Source organism: Rhineura floridana, chromosome 19 (assembly GCF_030035675.1).
Source record: "Rhineura floridana isolate rRhiFlo1 chromosome 19, rRhiFlo1.hap2, whole genome shotgun sequence".
NCBI lineage: Eukaryota > Metazoa > Chordata > Lepidosauria > Squamata > Rhineuridae > Rhineura > Rhineura floridana.
Genome location: NC_084498.1, coordinates 10,701,679 through 10,726,685, shown reverse-complemented (window position 1 = coordinate 10,726,685; position 25,007 = coordinate 10,701,679). Strand labels below are relative to the sequence as shown.

Genomic DNA, 25,007 nt, shown 5'->3' with positions numbered 1-25,007 from the left:
GGTTGGAGTAGTGGGCTGAAAACAACAGAATGAAATTTAACAGGGATAAGTGCAAAGTTCTACATCTAGGAGAAAGAAACCAAATGCACAGTTATATGATGGGGAATACTTGGCTTAGCAATACTACATGCGAGAAGGACCTTGGGATTGTTGCTGATCACAAGCTGAATATGACCAACAGGGTGATGTGGCTGCAAAAAAGGCAAATGCTATTTTAGGCTACATTAACAGAAGTATAGTTTCCAAATCACGTGAAGTATTAGTTCCCCTAATGGTTCCCCTAATGGCAATGGTTAGGCCCCAACTTAAGTATTGCATCCAGTTCTGGACACCACAGTTTAAGAAGAATGCAGACAAACTGGAATGGGTTCAGAGGAGGGCAGCAAGAGACTGAAAGAACTGGGCATGTTTAGCCTTGAGAAGAGAAGAATGAGGGGAGATATGATAGCACTCTTCAAGTACTTGAAAGGTTGTTATACAGAGGAGGGTTAGCATCTCTTCTAGATTGTCCCAGAGTGCAGGACATGTAATAATGGGCTCAAGTTGCAAGAAGCCAGATTTTGACTGAACATCAGGAAAAACATCCTGTTAGAGCAGTATAACAATGGAACCAATTACCAAGGGGGAAGGTGAGCTCTCCAGCAATGGAGGCATTCAAAAGCCAGCTGGACAGCCACCTGTGGGGTATGCTTTAATTTGGATTCATGCATTGAGCAGGGGGCTGGACTCGATGGCCTTGGAGGCCCCTTCCAACTCTACAATTGTATGATTCTATGAAATAAAAAATAAAAACCTCACTCAGTCAGGCCTATGTGGCAAGTTTATATGGAAAATGGAAATGGACTGCCTTCAAGTCAATTCCGACTTATGGCGATCCTATGAATAGGATTTTCATGGTAAGTGGTATTCAGAGGTGGTTTACTATTGCTTTCCTCTGAGGCTGAGGCAGTGACTGGCCCAAGTCACCCAGTGAGCTTTATGGCTGTGCGGGGATTCGAACCCTGATCTCCCAGGTCGTAGTCCAACACTCTAACCGCTACACCATACTGGCTCTCAGGCAAGTCTATATATGCAATCCCAATTACAATGCTGGCCTTTCCAAGTATGATCAGGAATTCGAATTGCGCAGGTCAGGATCCCATATTGGTGCTCTGGTAATGGAGCATTTCTGGTCTGAAAAAGTCCTGGAGCTGCGACTCCCCACGACACCCTGACCTTGAAAGACAATGCTGCAAAATGGGACAAAATGAGTTCATATATAAAAATATGTAGATTATGGCTATTTGATCATATTTGCACCATAAAAAATGGTGAGAGAGAGAAAACCAAACTCCATATTGATCTATAACCTCATGTTGCCCGAAATGGAACACATTACACTCCACTTATGCACACAGACATGATTAAAAACAATCAGTTATACATGGGAAAGGAGGGTAGAAAGCACAATCTCCCAAGGCAGACATATTCCTGCATATATATATGACTGAAAGACCAAAAAGGGTCTTTATGGACATTACTAATGCGTGAAAAAATAAGGAGAGCCCGTGAGGAAACTTGTGTAAATGAGATGTTGGGCAACCGTGATTTTTATTTCCCTTTGTGTAATTCTGTGATAAATGTATAAACTTGATGTTAAATACATTCTTCCCAGGTGACTCAGTGATATTTAAAAACCTCATGGGAAATGCTTGTTTATTCAGTGTTGTAGCTCACCCAGTCTAAAGGCGTCATGGCAGATATCAGGAATCCCATCAGGGTTTGGGAAGGGCCATAGCAGAAGGTCCCAGGTTCAATTCCTGTCATCTCCAGATACGGGTGGGTATGTCCCCAGTCTGAAATCCCGAAGAGCCACTGCCAGTCAGTGTCGACAGTATTGAGCTAGGTCGACCAATGGCCTGACTCAGTATGACAGAATCCTAAACTCCTATATCAGATTTAAACTGGGATATCTATTTGGGAGATGGCCATAGCTCAGTGGCAGAGCATCTGCTTTACATGCTAGAGGCCCCTGGTTCAATCCCCAGTGCTTCTAGGTAAGGCTTGGAATGTCCCCTCTCTGAAACATGGAAGAGCCACAGTGTAGATTAGGGTTGCCAGATCTCCAGTTTTTGCCTGGAGACTCTGGATATTTGAGGTCATCTCCGGGTGAGTCACCTCAATCTCCAGATTCTCAACATTCATTTTTTTAAAAAATTGAGTTTCTAGGTGGTCTGGTTCAAGAGACATACACCAAAAAGTCAGCCGCCACCCCACAACTGCTGTTAAATGAGCTTGTAGCTGGTTGCTCTAACCCCACCCTTTCAGGTTTGTAGCCAATAAGTAAAGTCAGGGGTGTGATTAACAAGGGATTTGTTGACCTCCAGGCAATAGCTAGAACCCACTGCCATGCCAGAAAACAGTTGTCTTTTCCTGGTTTATAGCTTTCAGCAATAGCAAAAGTCCCTTTTTTTCTATGTGCCAGTCAGGAGATGCAGAACAAAAAATTACAGCAGGATCTTGGTAGGCAATTATTTACTATAAACAATTGCAGTTTTGATTATTATTTATTTATTTATTTATTACATTTATATACCGCCCCATAGCCAAAGCTCTCTGGGAGGTTTACAGCAATTAAAATATAATAAAAGTCTACATGGAGGGTTTTTTAAATTACTTGCAAAAATAGCATATTATACAATTTATCTTTCAAATATTTTTGAACAGAAATTTAAAGTGTATATGCAACATGTTTAAATTTTCCTGAGCTGTTGAAGAGGGCAGTTTGTCTAATTCATAGCCTGTTTTGAAAACTGTCCCAGTATAAAGCTTTAATCCTGTACTCGCTTTTCTTGGAATAAAGCTGCAATGCTAATCCTACATACCAGGAGTAAACCCCATTAAATTCAATAGGATTTACTTTTGAGTAATCATAGTTAGGATTGTGCTGTAAATCAATGAGACTTTTGAGTGAACATAGCAAATGATTGTGCATGTGTTATAAATCTCTCTCTCCCTCCAATCTTATTTTTTAAAGTTATTAGACAGGGCTAACCTAGGTGTCACTGCTTTTATTTTGTAGGGAACTAATACTGAATTTATTATTTTTAAAATAAACTATTATATGGGGTGTATGTATTTTTACATAGTGTGTATGTGTGTATGGAATCTTTCCAACAACTTTGTGAGGTAGAGTTGGAAACCAAGGCAGCTCACAACAAGAAATAAATCCATTTAAAATCCAATAACCATAAAACAAGTATGAAACAGTCGCAAAACAGCTTAAAGTGGCATGATTCTGAATTCTGGGCTGGGTGAGTGAAGTTCCTTATCACTTCAGGTTGTAGCCCTGTGCACACTTCCCTGTTTGAGGCAGCCCCGTTGAATACATGGGGACTTGCCTGTGAGCAAACATGCACAGGATTGCACTATAAATATCTTTATAGGTTGTGCAAATAATAAACATCTTTGAGAGTCATGCTTATATAAATATTTCTTCATACTATGTCCTGAGAAGTATCTGATTTCACACTATGGTTGTACAGTATTATTTCCTCTAAATTTTAAGTGTGCCCTTCTTCCTTGGGGTGGTCATGGTCCCCTTTTGTTTTAACTCCAAGGGGCAGATTAGGTTGAGAAATGGTGAGTATCCCATTGTCACCCTAAACTTTGTAGCTGATTTCCATTTTAAAATAATAAACTTTGCCTCCATGTAAATCAAGTAGATCCACACAATACATTTAAAGCACATCCAACGCACATTTAAAGCACTTGACTTCCCCCAAATAAACCTGGCAAGTGTAGTGTCCCCCTCAAAGTTATAGTTCCCACCAACCTTAACAAACTACAGTTCCCATGATTTGGTGGTGGGATTCATATGCTTCAAATGATGTGCTTTAAAGGAATGGTGTGGATCTGCCCTATGTATGCTGTGCATTCATTAGTGAATTGAAAAGAACAATTTTATGAAATACTTTTATAAACAAGGGAAGGGCTGTAGCTCAGTGGTAGGATATATGCTTTGCATGCAAAGATCCAAAATCCAATCTCTGGAAAAGACTATTGCTGGAATGCTGGCAAGCCAAAGCTAGTTCACATCATCAGTACTGAGCTAGATAGTACCAAATGGCCTGACTCAGTATGGTTCCTAAAAAAGGAAAGAGACCCAAGGGGCACAGTGACTCTGAAATTAATTTATGTATTTTATTTACAAAATTATACAGCCACAAGAGTGGCTGTATACTACAGCCAGCATGGATTTTTCACATTCCGCAATGTTAAATTGAAAATACTCCCCATGCCCTTCTGATGCTTCTCATAAGCTCATTTCAAAACAGAACCTTACAAAACTTATAGTCCTGAACTCAGAAATTCTTGTGTAACAACCCTCTAAATTTTCATAGCGATACACAAAAGAGTCAGAGAGAATCGAGAGTTCAAAGTGTAAAAAGAGAGAAAAAACTCCAGACCCCCTGTTGAAATTTCTGTTGAAATTAATTAAAAATCAGCCATTTTCACAGAGCCATTTTCCCTATTGCTTGTGCTTTATGGCATGCTGTGTGAGCGCTCAGAGGAACTTTGTGCATCGTTTGCCATGATTTATGGAGGGTTGGGATCTCCTGCCTGGTGCCCAAGTGATAGCCTGAATTGCAGTCACCAGAACAAATTGAAAATGGAAAAGGATTATACGTTTTATGTATGATCTTGTAAATCAGCGCGAGAGAGAGAGAGAGGCAAAACTCCTGGGCGATAAGAGAAGGCAAAGACAATACACAGTATAACATCAACACTTAAACATTTTTGAGTGCGGTGATTGAATTCTAGGAACATAAGAATCTGCCTTACACTGAGTCAGACCATTGGGCCATCTTGCTCATTACTGCCAACGTTGACTGGCAACTGCTCTCTCAGGGTTTCAGGCAGGGAATCTCTCCCAGCCCTACCTGGAGATGCAGGTGATTGAAGCTGGGGCCTTTTGCAGGCAAGGCAGATGCTGTGCCGCTGAGCTATGGCCCTTCCCCAGTGTTTGCTGGGTGTGGGTGTTCAAAGCATACTGGATGAAAGCTAGCCAAAAATGGACTCAGTCTCCTGCTGTTTTCTCTTAACACAGGCGTGGGGATCCTCTGGACTTTCTGATGAGACTCCTGAGACCAGTGGAGGAGGGAAACAGAGATGGAGGCAGGCAGGAGTAAGTGGAGGAGGTGTGAAGCTGTGATGAGGGGTAAAGGGAGGGGGTAGGTGGTGAGGGGAATTGGTTAGGATAGGCAGGGTTGGTGAGTGAAGCGAGCAGGGTGCAGGCCTTAGTTTTTTTAACAAAATCTTACAGAAATCAGTATTTAAATCTCTATTTATCTCCATGTATGTATTTCAAAATCTTTTTTAGCCTAAAATATACGTTTTAAAATGTATTTTGGTATGGTTTTATTTTTTTAAAGCCAAGGCCTGTATCACAAAATTCATAGATGTGCGAAATCCAATTACGTTCTGATCTGCGTATTAGTCCTGGAGGTGTAAATTAGGTTGGTTTGCTTCAAAATGTGGACTGAATGAAATTCTCCTCCATCCCTACAGTATAGGCTCAGGACAGATACAAAAAAGTGTTTATTTATGCAACAACCAATGAACTTATGGAACTTGCCACCACAAGAGGTGGCAATGGCCAATAGCTTAGGTAGGTTTAGGTTTTGTCAAATTCATAGAGGATAAGCACCAACAGCTATTATTCATTGAGAACTAGTGTGGGGAACCTCAGGCCTGGGGGTTAGATATGGCCCTCCAGATCTCTCTATCTGGTCTTCAGAACTTTGTCCCGGTCACACTTCCTCTCATTAAGCCACAGCCCTCACCAGTCTTGCTTCACACCCTCCTTGTGTGGTTGCGTCTGGCTGGAATGCCTCTTTGAACTCTGATAATGCCTCTTGCTTACCTGCATGGAAAATGGAGGGGTGTGTGTGTGAGTGTGTGTAGAATCTAGCCTAATGTACAAAGGTAAAATTTACATTTGTTGCGCCACCCATCACTGGCATTTGAGTCACAGAAGGTTGCCCAGAAGGGTAGACACTCCTCAGGCTGAAAAAGTCTTGCACTCCTGATTTAGAAACCTGACATACTAGAAGTGCCTTCCATCATCTTCGGCTGGTGGCCTAGTTATGACCCTATCTGGACTGGAATAGCCTGACTTCTGTTGTCTATGCTCTGGTAACCTCTCTAGATTACTGCAATACTTTATACATAGGGCTGCCTTTGAAGACAGTTTGGAAAATGTGGCTGGTATAGAATTCAGCAGCCAGATTGCTCACTGGGGCAGGACGATATGAGCATATAACACCAATTTTGGCACAGCTCACTGGCTACCAGTTAGCTTCTAGGCTCAATTCAAAGTGCTGGTTTTTACTTATGTAACCTTATATGGCTCAGAATCTCAAGGACCACCTCTTCCCATATGAACCAACCCAGCATCTGAGGCCCTTCTTTGTGTGCCTCTTCCAAGGGAGGTGTGGAGGGTGGTGACATGAGAACGGGCCCTCTGAGTGGTGGCCCTCCACTTATGAACCAATGTCCCCAGGGAGGCATGCACAAGACTGGCTGTATACTATAGTCAGCATGGATTTTTCGCATTCCACAATATTAAATTGAAAATACCTCCCCAAGCCATTCTGATCCATCCCATAAGCTCATTTCAAAACAAAACCTTACAAAACTTATACTCCTGAACTCAGAAATGCTTGCTTAACAACCCTCTAAATTTTCATGGTGATACACAAAAGAGTCAGAGAGAATCGAGAGTTCAAAGTGTAAAAAGAGAAAAAACTCCAGACCCCCTGTTGAAATTTCTGTTGAAATTAATTAAAAATCAGCCATTTTCACAGAGGACCTGTAATCCTATTACTAATCTTGCACCATACTCTTACCTTCATCTTCTGCAGTTTAAAAGTTAAAAAAATGCCTGGCTGAATTTTGATTAATTTAAGAAATTTAGCATTGAACTCAATGATAATGTTGGGCATGCTCAGTAAGAACCAAGTGTCAGTGTTCTAAAAGCCAGACTCACAGCTGCTGGGCTTGACTAATCAGGGGGCCACACCCACACCAGACTTTGATTTCATGTGAGACAGTCATGGCTTCCCCCAGAGAATACTGGGAAGTGTCATTTGTGAAGGATGCTCAGAGGAGACTCCTATTCCCCTGACAGAGCTCCAGTGGCAGGAGTGGTTTAAGTCAGCCACTCTGATTAAAGCTCTGTGAGGGGAACAGGGCATCTCCTAGCAGCTCTCAGGACCTCTCACTAGCTACACTTCCCAGAATTCTTTGAGAGAAGCCATGACTGTCTCAAGTGAAATAAAGGTCTGGTGTGGATGTGGCCATGGACAGCTTTGGTTTATTATTATTATTATCATTATCATTATTGTTGTTGTTGTTGTTTATTTCTACCCCGCCTTTCAGCCAAAAGGCCCTCAAGGCAGCTTACAAAAGACCCACAAATATAAAAATACATCAATATATCAATAAAATACAGAGAGAATAGACTTCAAAGTCTAAAAAGAGAGAAAAAAACCCGACTCCTTTTGGACTTTTTTCTGTCGGAGTTCTTATCATCTGTTGAAATTCATTAAAAATCAGCCATGTTCACAGAGTACCTGTTATCCTATTACTGACCTTGCCCTATACTCTGATCTTCATCTTCTGCAGTTTATAAGTTAAAAAAAATGTCTGGCTGGTTTTTAATTAATTTAATAAATTTTGCATTGAACTGAATGATAGTGTCAGGCATGCTCAGTAAGAACCAATTGTCAGTGTTCTAAAAGCCAGATGCACAGCTGCTGGGCTTGGCTTGGCTAATCGGGGCCTGCTTTTTAAAGTTTGATAGAAATATCTGTGGGCTATAGGTATGTTCTTAAACCGCAAGGTTTTTTGCCTATTAGTGAATATATATACCACTTTATTGTAAAAAACCTCAAAGCAGTTTATAGAAGGAATTAAAACAATGAAATTATTGGCAAAACCAGTTAGAAAGGTATTGAAAAACATTAAAAATAATAAAACCAATAATTAGTTAAAAACAGATAAAAAACATAATAGCTTCCAAATGCCTGTATAGGCTTGCCTAAACAAAAATGTTTTGAGCAAGTACTAAAAAGAGTACAATGAAGGCTCTTCATTGAGGTCAATTGGCAGGGAGTTCATCCATTTCTTAGAAGAGCAGAACAAGTATTATGTGGAACCCTTAAAATGGAAAACATACCTTGAACTTGGCCTGGTAGCAAATCGGCAACCAGTACAGATTTCAGAACAGAGGTATTATGTGCCGATAGAGTCTCACTCATGTGAGTTTTGGTTAGGAAACCCACTGGTTGTGGTATGCTGAATTTTCTGCCTTACTCATAGGAATCTTTTTGCGTTTGGTATGTGGTTGTTGTGGTTGGCCATATCATGTTGTGGTTGCCTACATTTAGGAATTCATCACTGTCTTTTGTTTTTCTTTTTCTATTTGCATTTCATTTACCTCTGACCTCACTCCCTTACAACAGTGGTTCCATGCGCTCAGCTCAACCCCCTTAAATCCACTGATGCACTTTGTTGGTTGCATGTTGATTTGTTTCTTGCCCAATAGTGGTAAAAGGGAATTCACATACTGGGAAGTGTGGCTTCAACTGCTGTTTTCCCAAACTACTGCCCATGAAAGTAGATGAAACCATGTGTGTTTTCTCTCTGTCAATTATTACTCACTGGAATTGAATTGGCTGTCAAATGGAGCTTATAGCAGCCCACAGGGTAAGCAGAAAAGGGAAGAAGATTCTTAACTCGTACTCATTTCTCAAACCTCTCTCTGCAGTGAAGGGTCAAGTCTGTACAGGTTGGAGAAGCCAATTTAAAAGGCAGGCAGGGCATTCCAGGCAAGGGGTTGCCAACCCTACCTGGATATGGATATCTTTGCAGAGGATCCTTAGTCAAGCCTTACCAATAGCACAATCCTAGCCATATCTACTCAGAAGTAAATTCTGTTGAGTTCTATGGGGCTTAGTCATTTAGTATGTATGTTTAGAATTGCAGCCTTCAGGGGATCCATCTTTACTCCTGAGTGCTCCCATCTAACATCTCCACAACACTAGGCTCCTTTCTTCCTACAATGGCCTTCTGGTGACTGGCCTGGCCTGAGGGCACTTGAACCCTTCTTGCCAGAAGCAAGTAGAAATGTTCCCTACCCAGGCTGCCTAAGCAAGTGAGAAGAAACAATCCTGTCACTTCAGCTGGACCTGAAACATTCTCATTAAGCTACGATTTCTATCTTAATTTCCAGTCAGATACTTGTTTTGTTTGTTTGAGTGGTATGCTCCAAGCAGCTCTGGTTAATGCTTAATGTATCATGCTTAATTACATCACTAGGTCCCACCTTGTGACATCACTAGGGCCCATCACTGAAATCTCTGGGTTTGGGGTGCTTCTGACCTGGTAACCCTAGTGTAGATAATACTGAGCGAGATGGGCCAATTGCCTGACCCAATATAAGGCAGCTCCCTGTGCGCCATCTGTTCATTTTGCTTCAGCTACCACATGCAATGAACCCTTTTGGGAGGGGGGAGAGCACAAGGCAAGTTGAGAACACTGCTCCATCTCTTCACTCTTGCCAGTGATTGCATGCTTGGAAAATGGAAGCAAACAGGCAGTAACAGCAAAGAGTAAGAGCAGTAGCAGGAAAATCTGGAAATCAACAGTGGGCTCTCTGCAGAAAGTGGGCCTTGGCTAGTGATTGACAATGTGCAATGCCTGAATCCAGTCCTGGGTTCCATTTCCTTTGAGGGGAATAGCAGAGAGCAGATGGGAAGAGGCTACAATTAAGCTGTCTCAGAACAGTAAAATAAAGGAGGCAGTTCCTGTAGCATAAGGATAACTAGCATTCAGGGGTTTACTACCTCCAACAGTGGCAGTAAAGCATAGCCAACATGACTAGTAGCCATTGAGAGCCTTATCCTCTATGATTTTATCTCACCCTCTTTTAAAACCATACAAGTTGGTGGCCATCACTACTTGCAAAAACACTAATATGTTTTTATTTGTGATGGTTTTTAAGGATGTTATTATTGTTAGTTGTTTCAGGATGTTTCATGTGAAGCAATTCTTAAATGAAATGAAATAAATTTCTTTTACTTACTTATGTCTTATTTGTACCTTATAGCCCACCCTTCACTGAATGGTTCCAGGGGCAAGGTACAAACCCAATTAAAATGAGTACAATGTACAATTAAAATCATAAAATAAAACCACAAACATTAACACATCATTATGTTAAGATACAGAACTTTTTTGGCCAGAAACTGTTTTTCATGTTGACTTTGTTTGGAAAAATCCTTGATATTTGCAGATGTTCAGGCTGTTTTAAATTCTGTCCCTGTGATGTGGGGACTAGCAGATGGCCAACAGAAGTGGTTCCTGCAATGGTTGCAAACAGTCTTAGACTTCAAGGTTGGAAGCATACTACCCACTGCCTATTACACCATGGTCTGAACATCATACTGTCCTTTTTACATTTGAATGTATATCCTATAATTTTCAGTCTCATTTGGATATTTGGACATTTGTGGTTGTATGCAATATTAGTCCTATTCAGGAGTAGACCCACTGAAATCAATAAACATGACTAACCTTGGTCCATTAATTTCAGTGGTTCTACTCTGAGCAGAACTTAGTCAGAGATAACCCATGATCTGCATTTATTGTATTAAACTTAGTTGTATTAAACTAAGTCCTACTCAGAGTGATGATGATGATGATGAACTGCCTTCAAGTCAATCCTGACTTGTAGCGATCCTATGAATAGGGTTTTCATGGTAAGCGGTATTCAGAGGGGGTTTACCATTGCCTTCCTCTGAAGCTGAGAGGCAGTGACTGGCCCAGGGTCACCCAGTGAGCTTTATGGCTGTGTGGGGATTTGAACCCTGGTCTCCCAAGCTGTAGTCCAACACTCTAACCACTATGCCACACTGGCTCAAAGTACACACTACTCAGAGTAGATACATTAAAATTAATGAACCTGAGTTATTATTTATTTATTTATTGCATTTGTATACCGCCCCATAGCCGAAGCTCTCTGGGTGGTTTAGAGTTAGTCATGTCTATTAACTTCAATGGGTCTACTGTGAGTAGAACTAATGTTGACTACTACCCTATATGCTTAAATTAGGATTGACGGATTATTCTTATTGTTCACGTGAGTTGATGTTGTGTCTTTCATATTTTTTGGGGGGGAAATCTGCTTAACATAATGCCAATAACATAATGGGGGGGGTGTTCTCTATTTTACTGTAAGTTCCCCAGGGCTCCTCTTTTGGTGGAGAGGCGATCCATACACAAAATACATAAAAAATCATTCCTCTCATTGCCTTTTGAGACCCATCACATTAAAACTAGGCACAGCGTGTTTCTCTTGAAGTTGCCAGTTATAACTCCTTTCTTCCTTGGCGTCTAACACTTTCACAGCATGCAATACTTTCCAATTACCTCTCGGCCTTTTATTCTCCCAGAAGTGAGCTTCAGTTTTTCTCCAAGATTGTGCTGCTCTGAACTGAGATGCTGACAGTTAAGGGTACAGCCAAAATAAATAAATAAATAAAGGAAAAAGACACAGGCTGGGTTTCCTTTTTTCAAAATTAAAATGTTCTTGAGATCAGAACATTTGGTACTTGAAGCACTCCTTGATCAGCAAATTTGTACCAGCTGCACCTTTCACCAGCTACGCCTAGTACGACGTTTATGACCATTCCTGGACCTGGAGAACTTGACTGTGGTAGTTCAGGCACAGGCGGCTTCAAAACTGGACTACTGCAATGCACTCTATGTGGCCCTTCCCTTGCACTTGACCCAGAAATTGCAGTTAGTGCAGAATGCTGTACCACAGTTGCTGCACAGGAGTGAGACCTGGTGAGCGTATAACACTTCTGCTCAGAGATCTGCACTTGCTCCCTATTTGTCACCACGCAAAGTTCAAGCTGTTACTATTGGTAAATAAAACATTTAACAGCTTGAGACCAGTTTACTTGCAGGACTACCTTACCACATATGTGCTCACTTGACCACCTTGATCTGTGGAACTGGCTTTATTATAGGTGCCACATAATACTCATTCTGCACTTGTAAAAAATCACTCTTTTAGTGTGGCAACACCTATACTTCGGAGCGCCATCCCTATTGACATCAGGCAGGCTCCTTCACTGTGTTCATTTCAGTGCCTGCTTAAAATATTTCTCTGTAGGGAAGTCAATGCAGACATGTAGATATTGGTGAGATTTAATATCTTTTTAGTGTACTGATAAATTTTACTGTACTGCTTATTTTAATTGTCTTTTAAAAGTTTAATAATTTGCTTTTAACTGTTTTTATTGATAATTTTAATATTTCTTATAAACTACTTTGAGGTTCTGTTACAATCAAGCAGCATATAAATATTATTAAATAAAATCAATCAATCAAGATATCTGAAACAGATTATCTTGACCTATTCCAGTCTGGGTTCAGGCCTGGTTATAGGACTGAATTGGTGCTGGTCACCCTGATGGATGACTTTTATTGGGAGAAGCACAGGGGGAGTACCACCCTGTTATTCTTACTTGATCTCTCAGCAGCTTTTGATACCACTCACCATGGTAACCTTCTGGGCCGACTTGGTGAGATGGGTATCGGAGGCACTGTTTTACAGTGGTTCTGATCCTACCTCTAGGGTCATTTTCAGAGAATAGCATTGGGTGATTGTCTTTCGGCCCCCTGGAAGTTATGCTGTGGGGTGCTGCAGAGTACCATCTTGTCCCCCATGCTGTTTAACATCTATATGAAGCCCTTGGGAGTGGTCATCAGGAGATTTGGGGCAAGGCATCAGCAGTATGCTGATGACACCCAGCTCTATTTCTCTGTAACTTCTGAATCAAGAGAGGCCATGCAAGCCCTGGACCACTGTCTGGACTCAGTGGTGGATTGGATGAGGACCAATAAACTGAGTCTGAATCCTAGCAACATGGAGACGCTATGGGTTGGTGGTTCAAAATTTTGGATAATTTGTCAGTTGCCTGCTTTGGATGGGGTTGTACTCCCTCTAAAAGAGCAGGTCCATAGTCTGGGGGTGAATCTGGCTCCATCTTTGTCGCTAGAGGCTCAGGAGACCTCAGTGGCTAGGAGTGCCTTTTCCCAGCTTTGGCTGGTAAGACAGCTGCGGCCATTTCTGGACTGAGATAGCCTGACCACTGTTGTCCATGCACTGGTAACCTCCAGGCTGGATTACTGTAATGCGCTCTATGTGGCCCCCTCTAGGATGCACATCTTAACATGGTGAGGGGGTTTGAAAGTGTCAAAGAAGCTGACAGCAATGCCATCACGAGTCTAGACCAAGAGGCTAGACTCCTAGCAGGGGGACCCAAGGCGGAATGGTCAAAGCTGAGACACCAGACTAAGATGTATCCAAACTCAGAGGAAGGCAATGGTAAACCACCTCTGAATACCTCTTACCACGAAAACCCTATGAACAGAGTATCCAAAATGCAACACAAGATAGTGCTGGAAAATGAGACCACCAGGTCAGAAGGCACTCATCAAGCTATGATGAGGACAAGTATGAGTAGCGCTGTGACTAATGACGCAGCTGGGTCAAAGCCGAAAGGAAGCCCACAGGCTGATGCGCACAGATGCAAAAGGAGAGCCCAGAGTTGTACGACATACACAATAGGAACATGGAATGTGAAAAGCATGAACCAGGGAAAGTTAGAAATTGTCAAGCAAGAAATGGAAAGTATCAACATTACAATACTTGGCGTGAGTCAATTAAAATGGACAGGAATAGGACATTTTCAATCAGGCAACTACAAAATATTTTATTTTATTTTATTTATTATTTTATTTATATCCCGCCCTTCATTCCAGCAGGAGCCCAGGGCGGCAATCCAGGAAATGAGAAATTAAGAAGAAACGGGGCTGCATTAATAGTGAAAAGTGATGTAGCAAAAGCAATTAGGAGCTATAACACAAGGTCTAAGTGAGTGATATCAATCAGATTTAATGGGAAACCTATTAACATAACCATCATAGTCTAAGCTCCAATGGCGAACACAGAAGAAGAGGAATTGGAAAGATTTTACACAGAAGTACAGGAAGAAATTGATCACACACCAAAACAAGATGTGCTGATAATCATGGGGGACTGGAATGCAAAAGTAGGGAACAGAGAAGAACTAGGAATTGTGGGGAAATGGGGCTTAGGAGATAGAAATGAAACAGGAGAAAGACTTACTGAATTCTGTGAAGCCAGTAATTTATTTCTTGCAAACACATTTTTTGAGCAACCAAAAAGACAACTGTACACGTGGACATCGCTACATGGTCAATATAGGAATCAGATTACATAATTGGTAGCAGAAGTTTCATACTTTCTGTGAAAACAAGACCAGGAGCAGACTGCGGTACAGATCTTTACTGGGGTAAAGATCTCCATTTAAAAGGCTTGTTGGAAGAGGAAGGTCTTCAACAGGCATTGAAAAGAGAATCGAAATGGTGCCTGGCAGATGTATAATGGGACGGAGTTCCAAAGGGTAGGTGTCACCATACCAAAAGCCCAGTTCCTACCTCCTGGTAAGGTGGTATCTGCAGGAGGCCATGACCTGCAGAGCAGAGTGGTCAGTTGGATATATAAGGTGTGAGGTGACATTGTAGGTATCCTGGTTCCAAGGTATTTAGGGCTTTATACACCAGAACCAACACCTTGAACATAGCTTGGTAGCTGATTGGCAGTCATGTAAGCTTTAAAATAGAGGTGGGAACATGTACCATCTATAATCTCTCACCATTGGCCATGCTGGCTGGGACTGATGGAAGTTGGAGTCCAGCAGTATCTGGAGGGCAGAACCCCTGCTTTAAGGTAATTGTCACAAGTTGTTTTGTTTCTGTGTTTTATTTCCATCTGACTGTTTATACTAATGCCCATTCCACTTTCTACTCCTGACAAACAGGTCAGTTTCCACTTAAAAGAATAAAAGGACACACATCTGACAAATCAGTAATTGCAACATGGGGCAAGGACTGAGAGAACATCATCTCACAGACATTCTGATGATGACTGTTCCACAACAGAGGAATTTCAATTTCCAAGTGGGTCTTGAGTGAGAAGTAAATAAATTAGGACTGATAACAACATCTTGAGTCTATTGATTTGGGTTTCCAGGACCTCTAAGAGTATTAATTTACTTAGCTATGCTAAGGTGATTATATTATCTCCAAACATTGCAAATGGTCACTTAGGTGATGCCCGATCTCATCTGATCTCGGAAGCTAAGCAGGGTCAGGCCTGGTTAGTACTTGGATGGGAGATCGCCTGGGAATACCAGGTGCCATAGGTTTAGAAGAAGGCCATGGTAAACCACCTCTGAATACCTTTTACCAGGAAAGCCCTATGAATATATCCAAAAGACTCACAGGGTCACTATAAGTCATAATCACCTTGAAGGCATATAAAAACAACAAAAGCTCTATTTATCCAGATTAAGTTGTAATTATCATCCAGAGGAGCACTGTCAGCTGTCCCCCACATTAGAGACCCGATTGGCCTCAACCAGAAGTCAGGTGCTTAGTGTTGCTGGTCCCATGCTGTGGAACACTCTTCAAGCAGAGATTCAGCAGGCATCTTCACTTTTGATTTCAGCCATCTCTTGAAGACTTTTCTGTGCTGACAGGCCTATACGTTTTTTCCCCCAGTAGCCAGTCATTTTAATGATTGTTTGGTATTGTTTTAAAATGTTTTCATGCAGTTGTGCGCTGCCCTGATGTCTCATGAGAGGGTGATATATAAATACTTTTAGTATCCTACAGACTAGGATTTTTACATTTCACTTCAATCTAACTCTACTTTTTACCATTTTTTAACATTTATATAGCACCATAAATGTATATACACTGTACAACAGGGGTAGCCAACATGGTGCCCTCCGGGGGGGGGCTGAATATTGGAGACCTTTTCCATTGGATCCCTATGGTTCAAGGCTAGGCCACCCATCTGTACTACTATGTTTCTAGCGCAACACAGCCTAGTCCCCACATAATGCTAAGCCATTATAGCATAACCATAGTTAGTTTGAATGCACAAACTCAGCTCAGCAGACTAACCATGGTTTGTTTTCTGCCAACAAACCACAGTGTGAAGCTATGACTTACTGTTGGCTTACTAATCATGGCTTATTTTAACAATAGTTTGGTATTATGTCTGAACTTAACAGCCTTGCTTAACCATGGTTTGTTTGGCCACCCCATTGTAGACAGTCACCATGCTACAGAGGCACAAGGCAGGAGCAATTGGAAAACAAGCCAAGCTCCAGAGAAAGAAAGTGGAAATGGACTGCCTTCAAGTCGATCCCGACTTACGGCGACCCTATGAATAGGGTTTTCACAGTAAACGGTATTCAGAGGGGGTTTACCATTGACTTTCTCTGAGGCTGAGAGGCAGTGACTGGCCCCAGGTCACCCAGGGAGCTTCATGGCTGTGTGGGGATTTGAACCCTGGTCTCCCAGGTCGTGGGCCAACACCTTAAGCATTACACCACACTGGCTCTCCCAGAGAAAGAAGCTATGGCTTATTTGCTCATCTTTGAGATAACCTGTAGTTTGTTGAGCAAACCATAGTTAAAATAAACCATGGCTTAGTGTTAAATGCAAATACAGCCTGTGGGAGAAAATGATAGGAAACATCTTTGAAGTGGAAGTTATACCTCCCATTGCCGCTCCCAATTTCCGGGGCAGATTTCCCTCCCCTTTTCGCTTGGTCCCAACAACAGCCAACAAAACTTAGCCAGTTCCTGTCTGTGTAGCCCCACCTCCTAACTGGCATAGCCCCACCTTAGGTCCAAGTTCTTAGTCATGCCACAGCGTGATGGAACACAAGAACTATATATATATATATACATACACACACACATATACATACTGAGAAGGAGCATACTATGCTAAAAACCTACAGCAAAAGCAGACTGTTATCAGCCCTGCACACAATAAACCTGGAATTTACTGCAGAAATGAATCAGTCTGCTCAGCTTGCCTTATGACCGCCCCTGCCATAGCTGACACAAAGGATGAGCCAACCAACCCAAGAGGATTCTGCTGGGTTGATTTATGACAGCATATATACATTTTTTTTTAAACCCACACACAATGACAACACTTACCTTAGTGTAAACTGATCTGCTAGAGAACCACTGGCGAGGGATACATGAAACACAACGAGGTCACCTTCCTTGACAGGGCTGAGTGGTAAACAGAGCACAAGGTTATCATCAAGATTCAGCAAGGACTTCTTTAGCCGGTCTTGTGCTGGGTAAAGAATAACACTGCCGATCCTCTCCATTGCTGCCAAAGGCACCTGTGGCTCCTCTTGCTCTTCCAGATGAAGAAAGCTTTTAAGTTTTTGGTCCTCTGAAGAACATTCCCCTTCTTCTGCATACATCCAATAGAAAAGTTCCACAGTGATCCCTTCGGAAGAGTCCGCCATCTGCTGATACTCTGGGGCCGAGGGTGGCGGCGGCGATGGCAATACCAGGTTGAACCAAATTGGGGAGAACTCCAGCTCTGCAACGCATAACCCCAGGTGACCTTTTAACCGACAACTGCCAACAGCTACTCTATCCTCCTGGAAGGCCATCATCCGCACACAGGGCAGGATCTCAGTGGGATCATAGTCTTCCCAGTCTCTGCCAGCAACATAGAACAAAGCTTGGACTTTCGGCCTGCTGGGATAAATGGAGCTGTCGATGACACGTGAGCATAACTTCCAATTAAAAGCAAGCTGGTCAGCAACAGTGAACAGAGTTGATGTCAGCAGGAGGTTCGGTGGCAATGTTTGCTCCACAGTAAATGGGCCATATGTTGCATTTAATACAGGCAAACTAGTGGCTTTGTAGACAAGGAAAGACTCCACTCGAGATTTCAAGCTAGCATTCCTCATGATATCCTGGTTGGTTTCTTTTAGGAAGAAGGAAACATCAGCATTGGAGATGTGATAACTTGCAGGGAGGTACACTGGCAAGCTGGTAAATCGTTGCATGCTGTCTACAATACCACCTCGGCCTTCCACGACTGCAGGCAACAAAAAATGAAGAGGGGGACATGTAACTAAGAGGCCCTTTTATTATTCCCATTCCTGTTCAAATAAAATGATGTGCCACACACTGTAGAGCATGTAAAAAACACTGGGAAGGTTACAAGTTAGAGTCAAATATCACATTATGACTCAAGGAAGGACTATAGCTTTAAAATGGCGGAGGCATATCAAGTTCTCTGCTATTTGCATTTCCTTGCCTCCTCACCCCCCAGCAGCCAATCACAGCAGGGGAATGCTGATATCATGACACAGGAGAGGATGCCTAAATGCTGTTAGGAGGTAGGAGGGAGATGAAATCTGGCATGTGAGAAAAAGGCAACCAAAATGATTACCAGGTTGGAGCACATTCCCTAGAGGGAAAAGGTTAAAACATTTGGGACTTTTCAGGTTTAGAACAAAAGGGGGCACATGAGAAAAATTGTAAAGAGTCAGGCGCACCTGTAACCATCCTCCATTCTATACTACAACTGACCTAACAATGAGCAGGTCGGAAGATAGGGTTGCTGGGTCAGAAGTATCCCAAAGCCTGAGATTTCAGGGGTGGGCCCTAGTGATGTCATGGGGCATGTCATAGTGATGTCATGGGGCAGGCCCAAGTGATGTCATTAAGCATGATACATTTAACATCAACCACTGTTGCTTGGAGCATACAATTCAAAAAAAATATTTCTCTGATTGGAAATTAAAATAGAAATCTTAGCTGAAAGATAGAGCCTGGGTAGGGAACATTTAATCTAGCCTACTGGATTCTGGCAAGAAGGATTTAAGTGCCCTCAGGCTAGCCCAGTCACCAGAAGGCCATTGTAGGCAGAAAGGAGCCTAGTGTTGTAGAGATGTTAGATAGGAGCACTCAGGAGTAAAGATGGATGCCCCTGAAGGCTGCAATTCTAAACACACTTACTAAGCCCCATAGAACGCAACAGGACTTACTTCTGAGTAGATATGGTTTGGATTGTGTTTTTGGTAAAACTTGACTAGGGATCCTCTGCAATGATAGCCATATCCAAGCAGGGTTGGCAACCCCCTACCTGAAATGCCCTGCCCTTACCTTTCAACATGGCTGCTCCAAACGTCTTTAAAGATTTGACCCCTTCCAAACGAGGTCTGAGAAATGAATAAAAGTAAGAAGATTCTCTATCCTTTTCTGTCTACCTTGTGGGCTGCTATAAACTCACTTTGACAGCCAATCCAATTCCAGTGAGTAATAACTGACAGAGAGAAAACACACATAGTTTGGTCTACCTTCACAGACAGCAGCTTGGGAACAACAACAGTTGCAATCACACTTCCCAGTATCTGAATTCTCTTTTACCACTATTGGGCAAGAAACAGTCATACAACCAACAAAGTACATCATCAGTGGGTATAAGGCGGTTGAGTAAAGCACATGGAATCACTGTTGTTACTTCTATGGATATAAGGGAGTGAGGTCCAAAGTAAATGGAATGCAAACAGAAAAATAAAAATAAAAGACAATGATGATTTCCTAAATGCAATACCATACCACCCACAACAAAATTCTTATGAGTAAGGCAGAAAACTCAGCATCCCACAACCAGTCAGTATTCCTAACCAAAAACCAAAACTAAAAAACTCCTGGCAGGCAGTCAGCCAAGGTCACAGACATTCCCATGCAGCACAATCTGACCCAGGGGCTGCACTTAGTGCAGAATGCTGTGGCCCAATTGCTGACAAGAGTGAGGCCCTATCAGCACATAATACCTCTGCTCCAAAATCTGCACTGGTTGCCGATTTGCTACCAGGCCAAGTTCAAGGTGTGCTTTCCATGCTACGGCTCCATAGTACTTGTTCTGCTCTTGTAAGAAATCAGTCCTTTAGTGTGGCAGCACCTACGCTTTGGAACTCCCTGCCTACTGACATTAGGCAGACACCCTCATTGTACTGTTTTCAGCACCTGCTAAAAACATTCTTATTTAGGCAACCCTATCGTGACATGCAGAAGCTATTGCTTTTTATATATATTGAATGTTTTTAAATACCTGTCTTTAACTGTTTTTGCCAATAAATTTATTGTTTTAATTTCTTGTGTAAACCCCTTTTATGTTTTTTACAATAAAGTGGTATATAAATGTTGTAAATAAAATACATAAATAAATTTTGGAGTCACTGTGGCTCTTGGGTCTCTTTCCACTTTTAGGAACAAAGGAATCTACCTTATACCGACTCAGGTCATTCGATACCATCTAACTCAGTACTCATGGACTAGCATTGGCTCTCCAGGGTTCCAGGCAATAGTCTTTTCCAGAAACTGAATTTTGGACATTTGCATGCAAAGCGTATGCCCTACTACTGAGCTATAGCCCTGTTTTAAAAAGTATATTTTAAAATTGTTCTTTGCAATTCACCAATTAATTCATATCATACCTAGGGCAGATCCACACCATTCATTTAAAGCACTTTCAACACACATTTGAAGCACATGAATCCCACCACAGAATCATAGGAACTGTGGTTTGTTAAGGGTGGTGGGAACTATAACTGTGAGAGGGACACTACACTTGCCAGGTTTATTTGGGGGAAGTCATGTGCTTTAAATGAAGAAATATTTATATAAGCATGACTGTCAAAGATGTTTGTTATTTACACAACCTGTAAAGATATTTGTACTGCAATCCTACGTTTATTTACTCAGAAGCAAGTCCCAATGTATTCAATAGGGCTTACTCAAACAGAGAAGCGAGCACAGAACTGCAGCCTCAAATGATAAGGAACACTCACCTAACCCAAAATTCAGAATCATACCACTTTAAGCTATTTTGCAAGTGTTTATACTTGTTCTTACGGTTATTGGATTTTAAAAGGATTTATTTCTTCTTGTGAGCTGTGTTGGTTTCCGATCAGCAATCCCACCTCATAGGGTTGTTAGGAAGACTCCATATACACACACACACTGGAGATGTAGAAGTACATAGACCCCATGTAATAGTTTATTGTCCAAATGAGTTGGTCACTGTAGAACATTTTTTGAAAAGAAAAACTAAAATCAGTATTAGTTTCCTACACAATAAAAGCAGTGATATATATGCAAACCCTGCCTAATTGCTTGTAAAAATAGGATTGGAGGGGATGAGAAAGTTTTACAACACAAACACAGTTCTTTACTATGTTCACTCAAAAGTCCCATTAATTTACAGCACAATCCTAACCATGTCTACTCAAAAGTAAGTCCTATTGAATTTACTGCCATCTTCAACAGCCCAGGAAAATTTAAACTTGTTTGACTTGTGAACAGAAGAGAAAAAAAGACTTGGTACTTACACAGGAAAAAAACAATAGTTTTCTACCTTTGCAATGGAGTCTAAGGACTGCCTGGAGGCCCAGAAATTCCTTGTTAATCGCAACCCTGACTTCACTTACTGGCTACAAACCTGAAAGGGCGGGGTTAGAGCAGCCAGCAAAGAGATCATTTCCCGTAAGTTGCGGGGTGTGTGTAACATTTTGGTGTATATCTCGAGAATAGGCTTGCCAGGCTCAGGGCCTGAGACTGATCCTGTATTTTTAGGAGAAGAGAAAGTCAGCCAAGTGCAGGTGTTCTTGCAACCCTGTAATGCAGCCTTTCCCAACCAGTGTGCCTCCATATGTTGTTGGACCACAACTCCCATCAGCCTCAGCCAGCATTGCTAATGGTCAGGAAGATGGGAGTTGTGGTCCAACAACATCTGGAGGCACACTGGATGGGAAATGCTGCTGTAATGGGAAAAAACACAAGGTGGAATTCTCCCTTCCCCCTGCACAACTTTTACAGAAGACCTCTTGGTTGCCAGGCCTTGTCCACACCCTACTCCCTTGACATCAGTGACTGCGGACAAAGCTTACCTGCCCCACCCCCTACAGGCCAACTTTGTCAGGTGGGAGGGGCCATGTCACAATGACAACAGTTGTCCTGTTTTCCTTTGCCTGCATATTTTGACATCAAACTTCATGGGCAAAGGCACAGGGCTTTGTAGTGCCCCTATCAGCTAACTGGTGGCTCCTGCAAAGTTAGCTATCAGCAGGCAGTCATGTCTTTACCTGCCCAACACTGGACATCACAGAGCTTGGAAAAGTTACTTTTTTGAACTACAATTCCCATCAGCCCAATCCAGTGGCCATGCTGGCTGGGGCTGATGGGAGTTGTAGTTCAAAAAAGTAACTTTTCCAAGCTCTGGTCATATATGTTAGGTATAAGGCAGGTGGGCATGCCTTGGATTAATCAGCTTGTTGACCAATTGGGGAAGCCTGGAGAGCTGTGCACCAGATCTCGCCAAAGGCTGGAGCCAAAACCGAATCAGGCTGATCCAGACTTCAGCCACATTGGGTCACAACAGTCCCGGATTGCCCCGGGTCAGCCCATCTTAAGTGATCCAGGGTTGTCAAAAGTTGGGGCATTCAGGAGGTGGGGGGAAGGAGAGACCATCAGCTTCTGCAGGGTCTGCTTCAGCAGCTGGTCAGCCAAGGATTCAATCCTGCTCTCTCCCGCCCCTCCAGACTGCATCTTAATTAGGGTTTAAAGCCATGATTAAACATGTGGTCGGGGGTGAGAGGATACCCCACATCTCCTTCACCTACCCCCTTCCCAATCATATTTTTAATTAGCTGTTTAAAACCCTGAATAAAAATGTGATTGGGAGGGGGGTAAGGAGTTGTAGTATGTCCTTCTACCCACACCCCTCCCAACCACATGTTCAATGAGGATTTAAAAACCTAAATAAACAAACATTAGGGCTGCCCATGAGTTGATTTGGGACCCAGGTTAATATAGCATCAGACCCAGGTCAGGTCAGGGCTGATCTGAAGTGCCAGATCAGGACCTGGATGGGGGGGGGGCATGATCGCCAGGATGCCTCATGGCTTCAGCAGCAAAGATGTGTTTTGTTTCCATGCCAAAGCTGATCCATTCGTGAGCTGTTTCATTGCCTCTGCTGAGCGACTAGCTGCCCTTGTCCTCTCCAGTAGCCACCATGCTATCAGGCTACCTGCTTCCATTCCAGCTGGTCATGATAAGAACTGTAATTTAAGAACTGGTGCCTGAGTGTACTTTTGTCCTTGTCCTTCCCTGTCCCTTTTCCCTCATGTGTCGTGCTTTTTACATTGTTAGCCTAACAGCAGTTATTTAACTTTTGTAGATTGTATTTTATAAATTGTATTGTTTTATTGATGTATTTTATATTGTTTTTATATTTGTGGTTTTTGTAAGCTGTCTTGAGGGCCTTTGGCCGAAAGGCAGGGTATAAATAAATAAATGATGATGATGATGATGATAATGCACAGTCCTACTACTTACATATAGGTAAGAATGAAGGAGAAATTCAATTCAGTTTGCATTTAAGAGCGAACTTACCTAATTTGCACTTTCTGAAACAACATGTGATCTTTAAAACAGCCATCCTTCCAAATTCACACTTCTCTGAGTGTTGCAGTTCTCCAGCCAGCCAAGTAATGTTGTATAAAATGCATATACTAGTATAAGGTATGTATGTAATGTGTATATTAGTGAAAACAGCATACAAAAATGCACTATATCAGGGGAAAGTGCTTTGCAAAAATGTGTACATCAGGAGAAATTTTCACGAGGACTTTTTTTTAAAAAAATTGCAAACTGATGTTAAAATGTGAATTGAAGATTGGAGCAGCAAGAAACTGCAACTGACAGACTTGCCCATCCTTGTGGCCTCTTCAGCTCATGGATGAGTTTGTGCAACTTTATGATTCAACAACACACATACACACACAACCTGTCCTAATGATGAGGAAGTTGGTAGTAGTTTTTAAACACAAAGGAAACAACAGATTCCCAGTGGAGTAAAAAATCTGCACTGGATGGCCAAACTCCAATAGATGCTAATCCTGAAGGATTTGAATTTAGAACATTCAGAGGACAGCCAAATGTTTAAAAAGTGTGAGACAGCTGAGCAAAGCCATACTGTGGAGAAGTAACAGAGTCAGGCCGACTGATTAAGGTCAAACATTGTCAAACTTCAGGATGTCAATTTAATACTCATCATTATCCGGGGAGGGGGGGACAGATGCATAATGCTCAACCCCCACCCTGGAACAATTTAGACTCTGATGGCGCCTGTTACAAACAAGGATGACTCAGGCAGTGCCAGCAAAGACTTTGCAGCTAAAAAGGAAAAACTGGAATTTGCAGGCTGCTTTCAAGGCTCGCGTTTTTGTTTCATTAAAACCACATCCCTCAGTTTCCCATGCCAAACCACTCATGAGATCTGTCATCCTGTCTCTTATCTCATTCTCTTTTTACAAAAAGCCATCCTGTTTATTTTCAGCAGCTTGACATTACCTATATCTTACTTCAATCCTTTTCTTCTGCATTTTTCTCAAACCCATCCATGCACATCCTTAAGTTTAAACAAAAATGTGGTTTTCTTGAAAGGCCAGCCCTACTTGGGAGGCATATACCAGGGGGAGCTGCACCTCTAATTCTCCCCAAGTCCTGCTCTGCACCTCCAAAGCTAGCCTGCTCCCCTCAGGAATGGTGGAGGATGCTGTCCCATTGCCAGTGGTTCAGCAAAGGTTCAGCCACAAGTAGAGTTGGATTCTGTATGTGGAACATGGGGTGCCATCTTGCCCTTCACCTCAGGCAGCAAAGTGCTTTGATCCAGCCTTGGGGCTATATCCAACTTTCCCTGTCCACTAGCATGAGAGCCCTTGCATGAGGAAATGGCAGAGTTTAAACATTGTGCAACAAAGGAATCCAATGCAACAGTTGCGCTAGCTGGAGCTTGTTGCACAACAGCTGATTATTGTTATACAATCTAGTGCACAACACATTTTTGGTAGCATACTTGTCCTTTCCCTTGCACAACAATGTTCTGCCAGTGGAACAGGAACACAACTAAGTGATTTCAACTTAGCACTACATTGGATGCAACCCCTAGTTTCCTTGCAG

The 25,007-nt window shown here is 42.2% G+C and overlaps 1 protein-coding gene across 1 annotated transcript in view; it reads right to left on the bottom strand.

Annotated features, from left to right (window-relative positions):
• TMEM132B (transmembrane protein 132B) overlaps positions 1 to 25,007 on the bottom strand; it is a 592,456-nt gene that overhangs the window by 387,480 nt on the left and 179,969 nt on the right. The window contains exon 2 of the mRNA XM_061602989.1: positions 17,166 to 18,072. Coding sequence (XP_061458973.1) covers positions 17,166 to 18,072 — 907 coding nt within the window. The remainder of the gene's footprint in view (positions 1 to 17,165; positions 18,073 to 25,007) is intronic.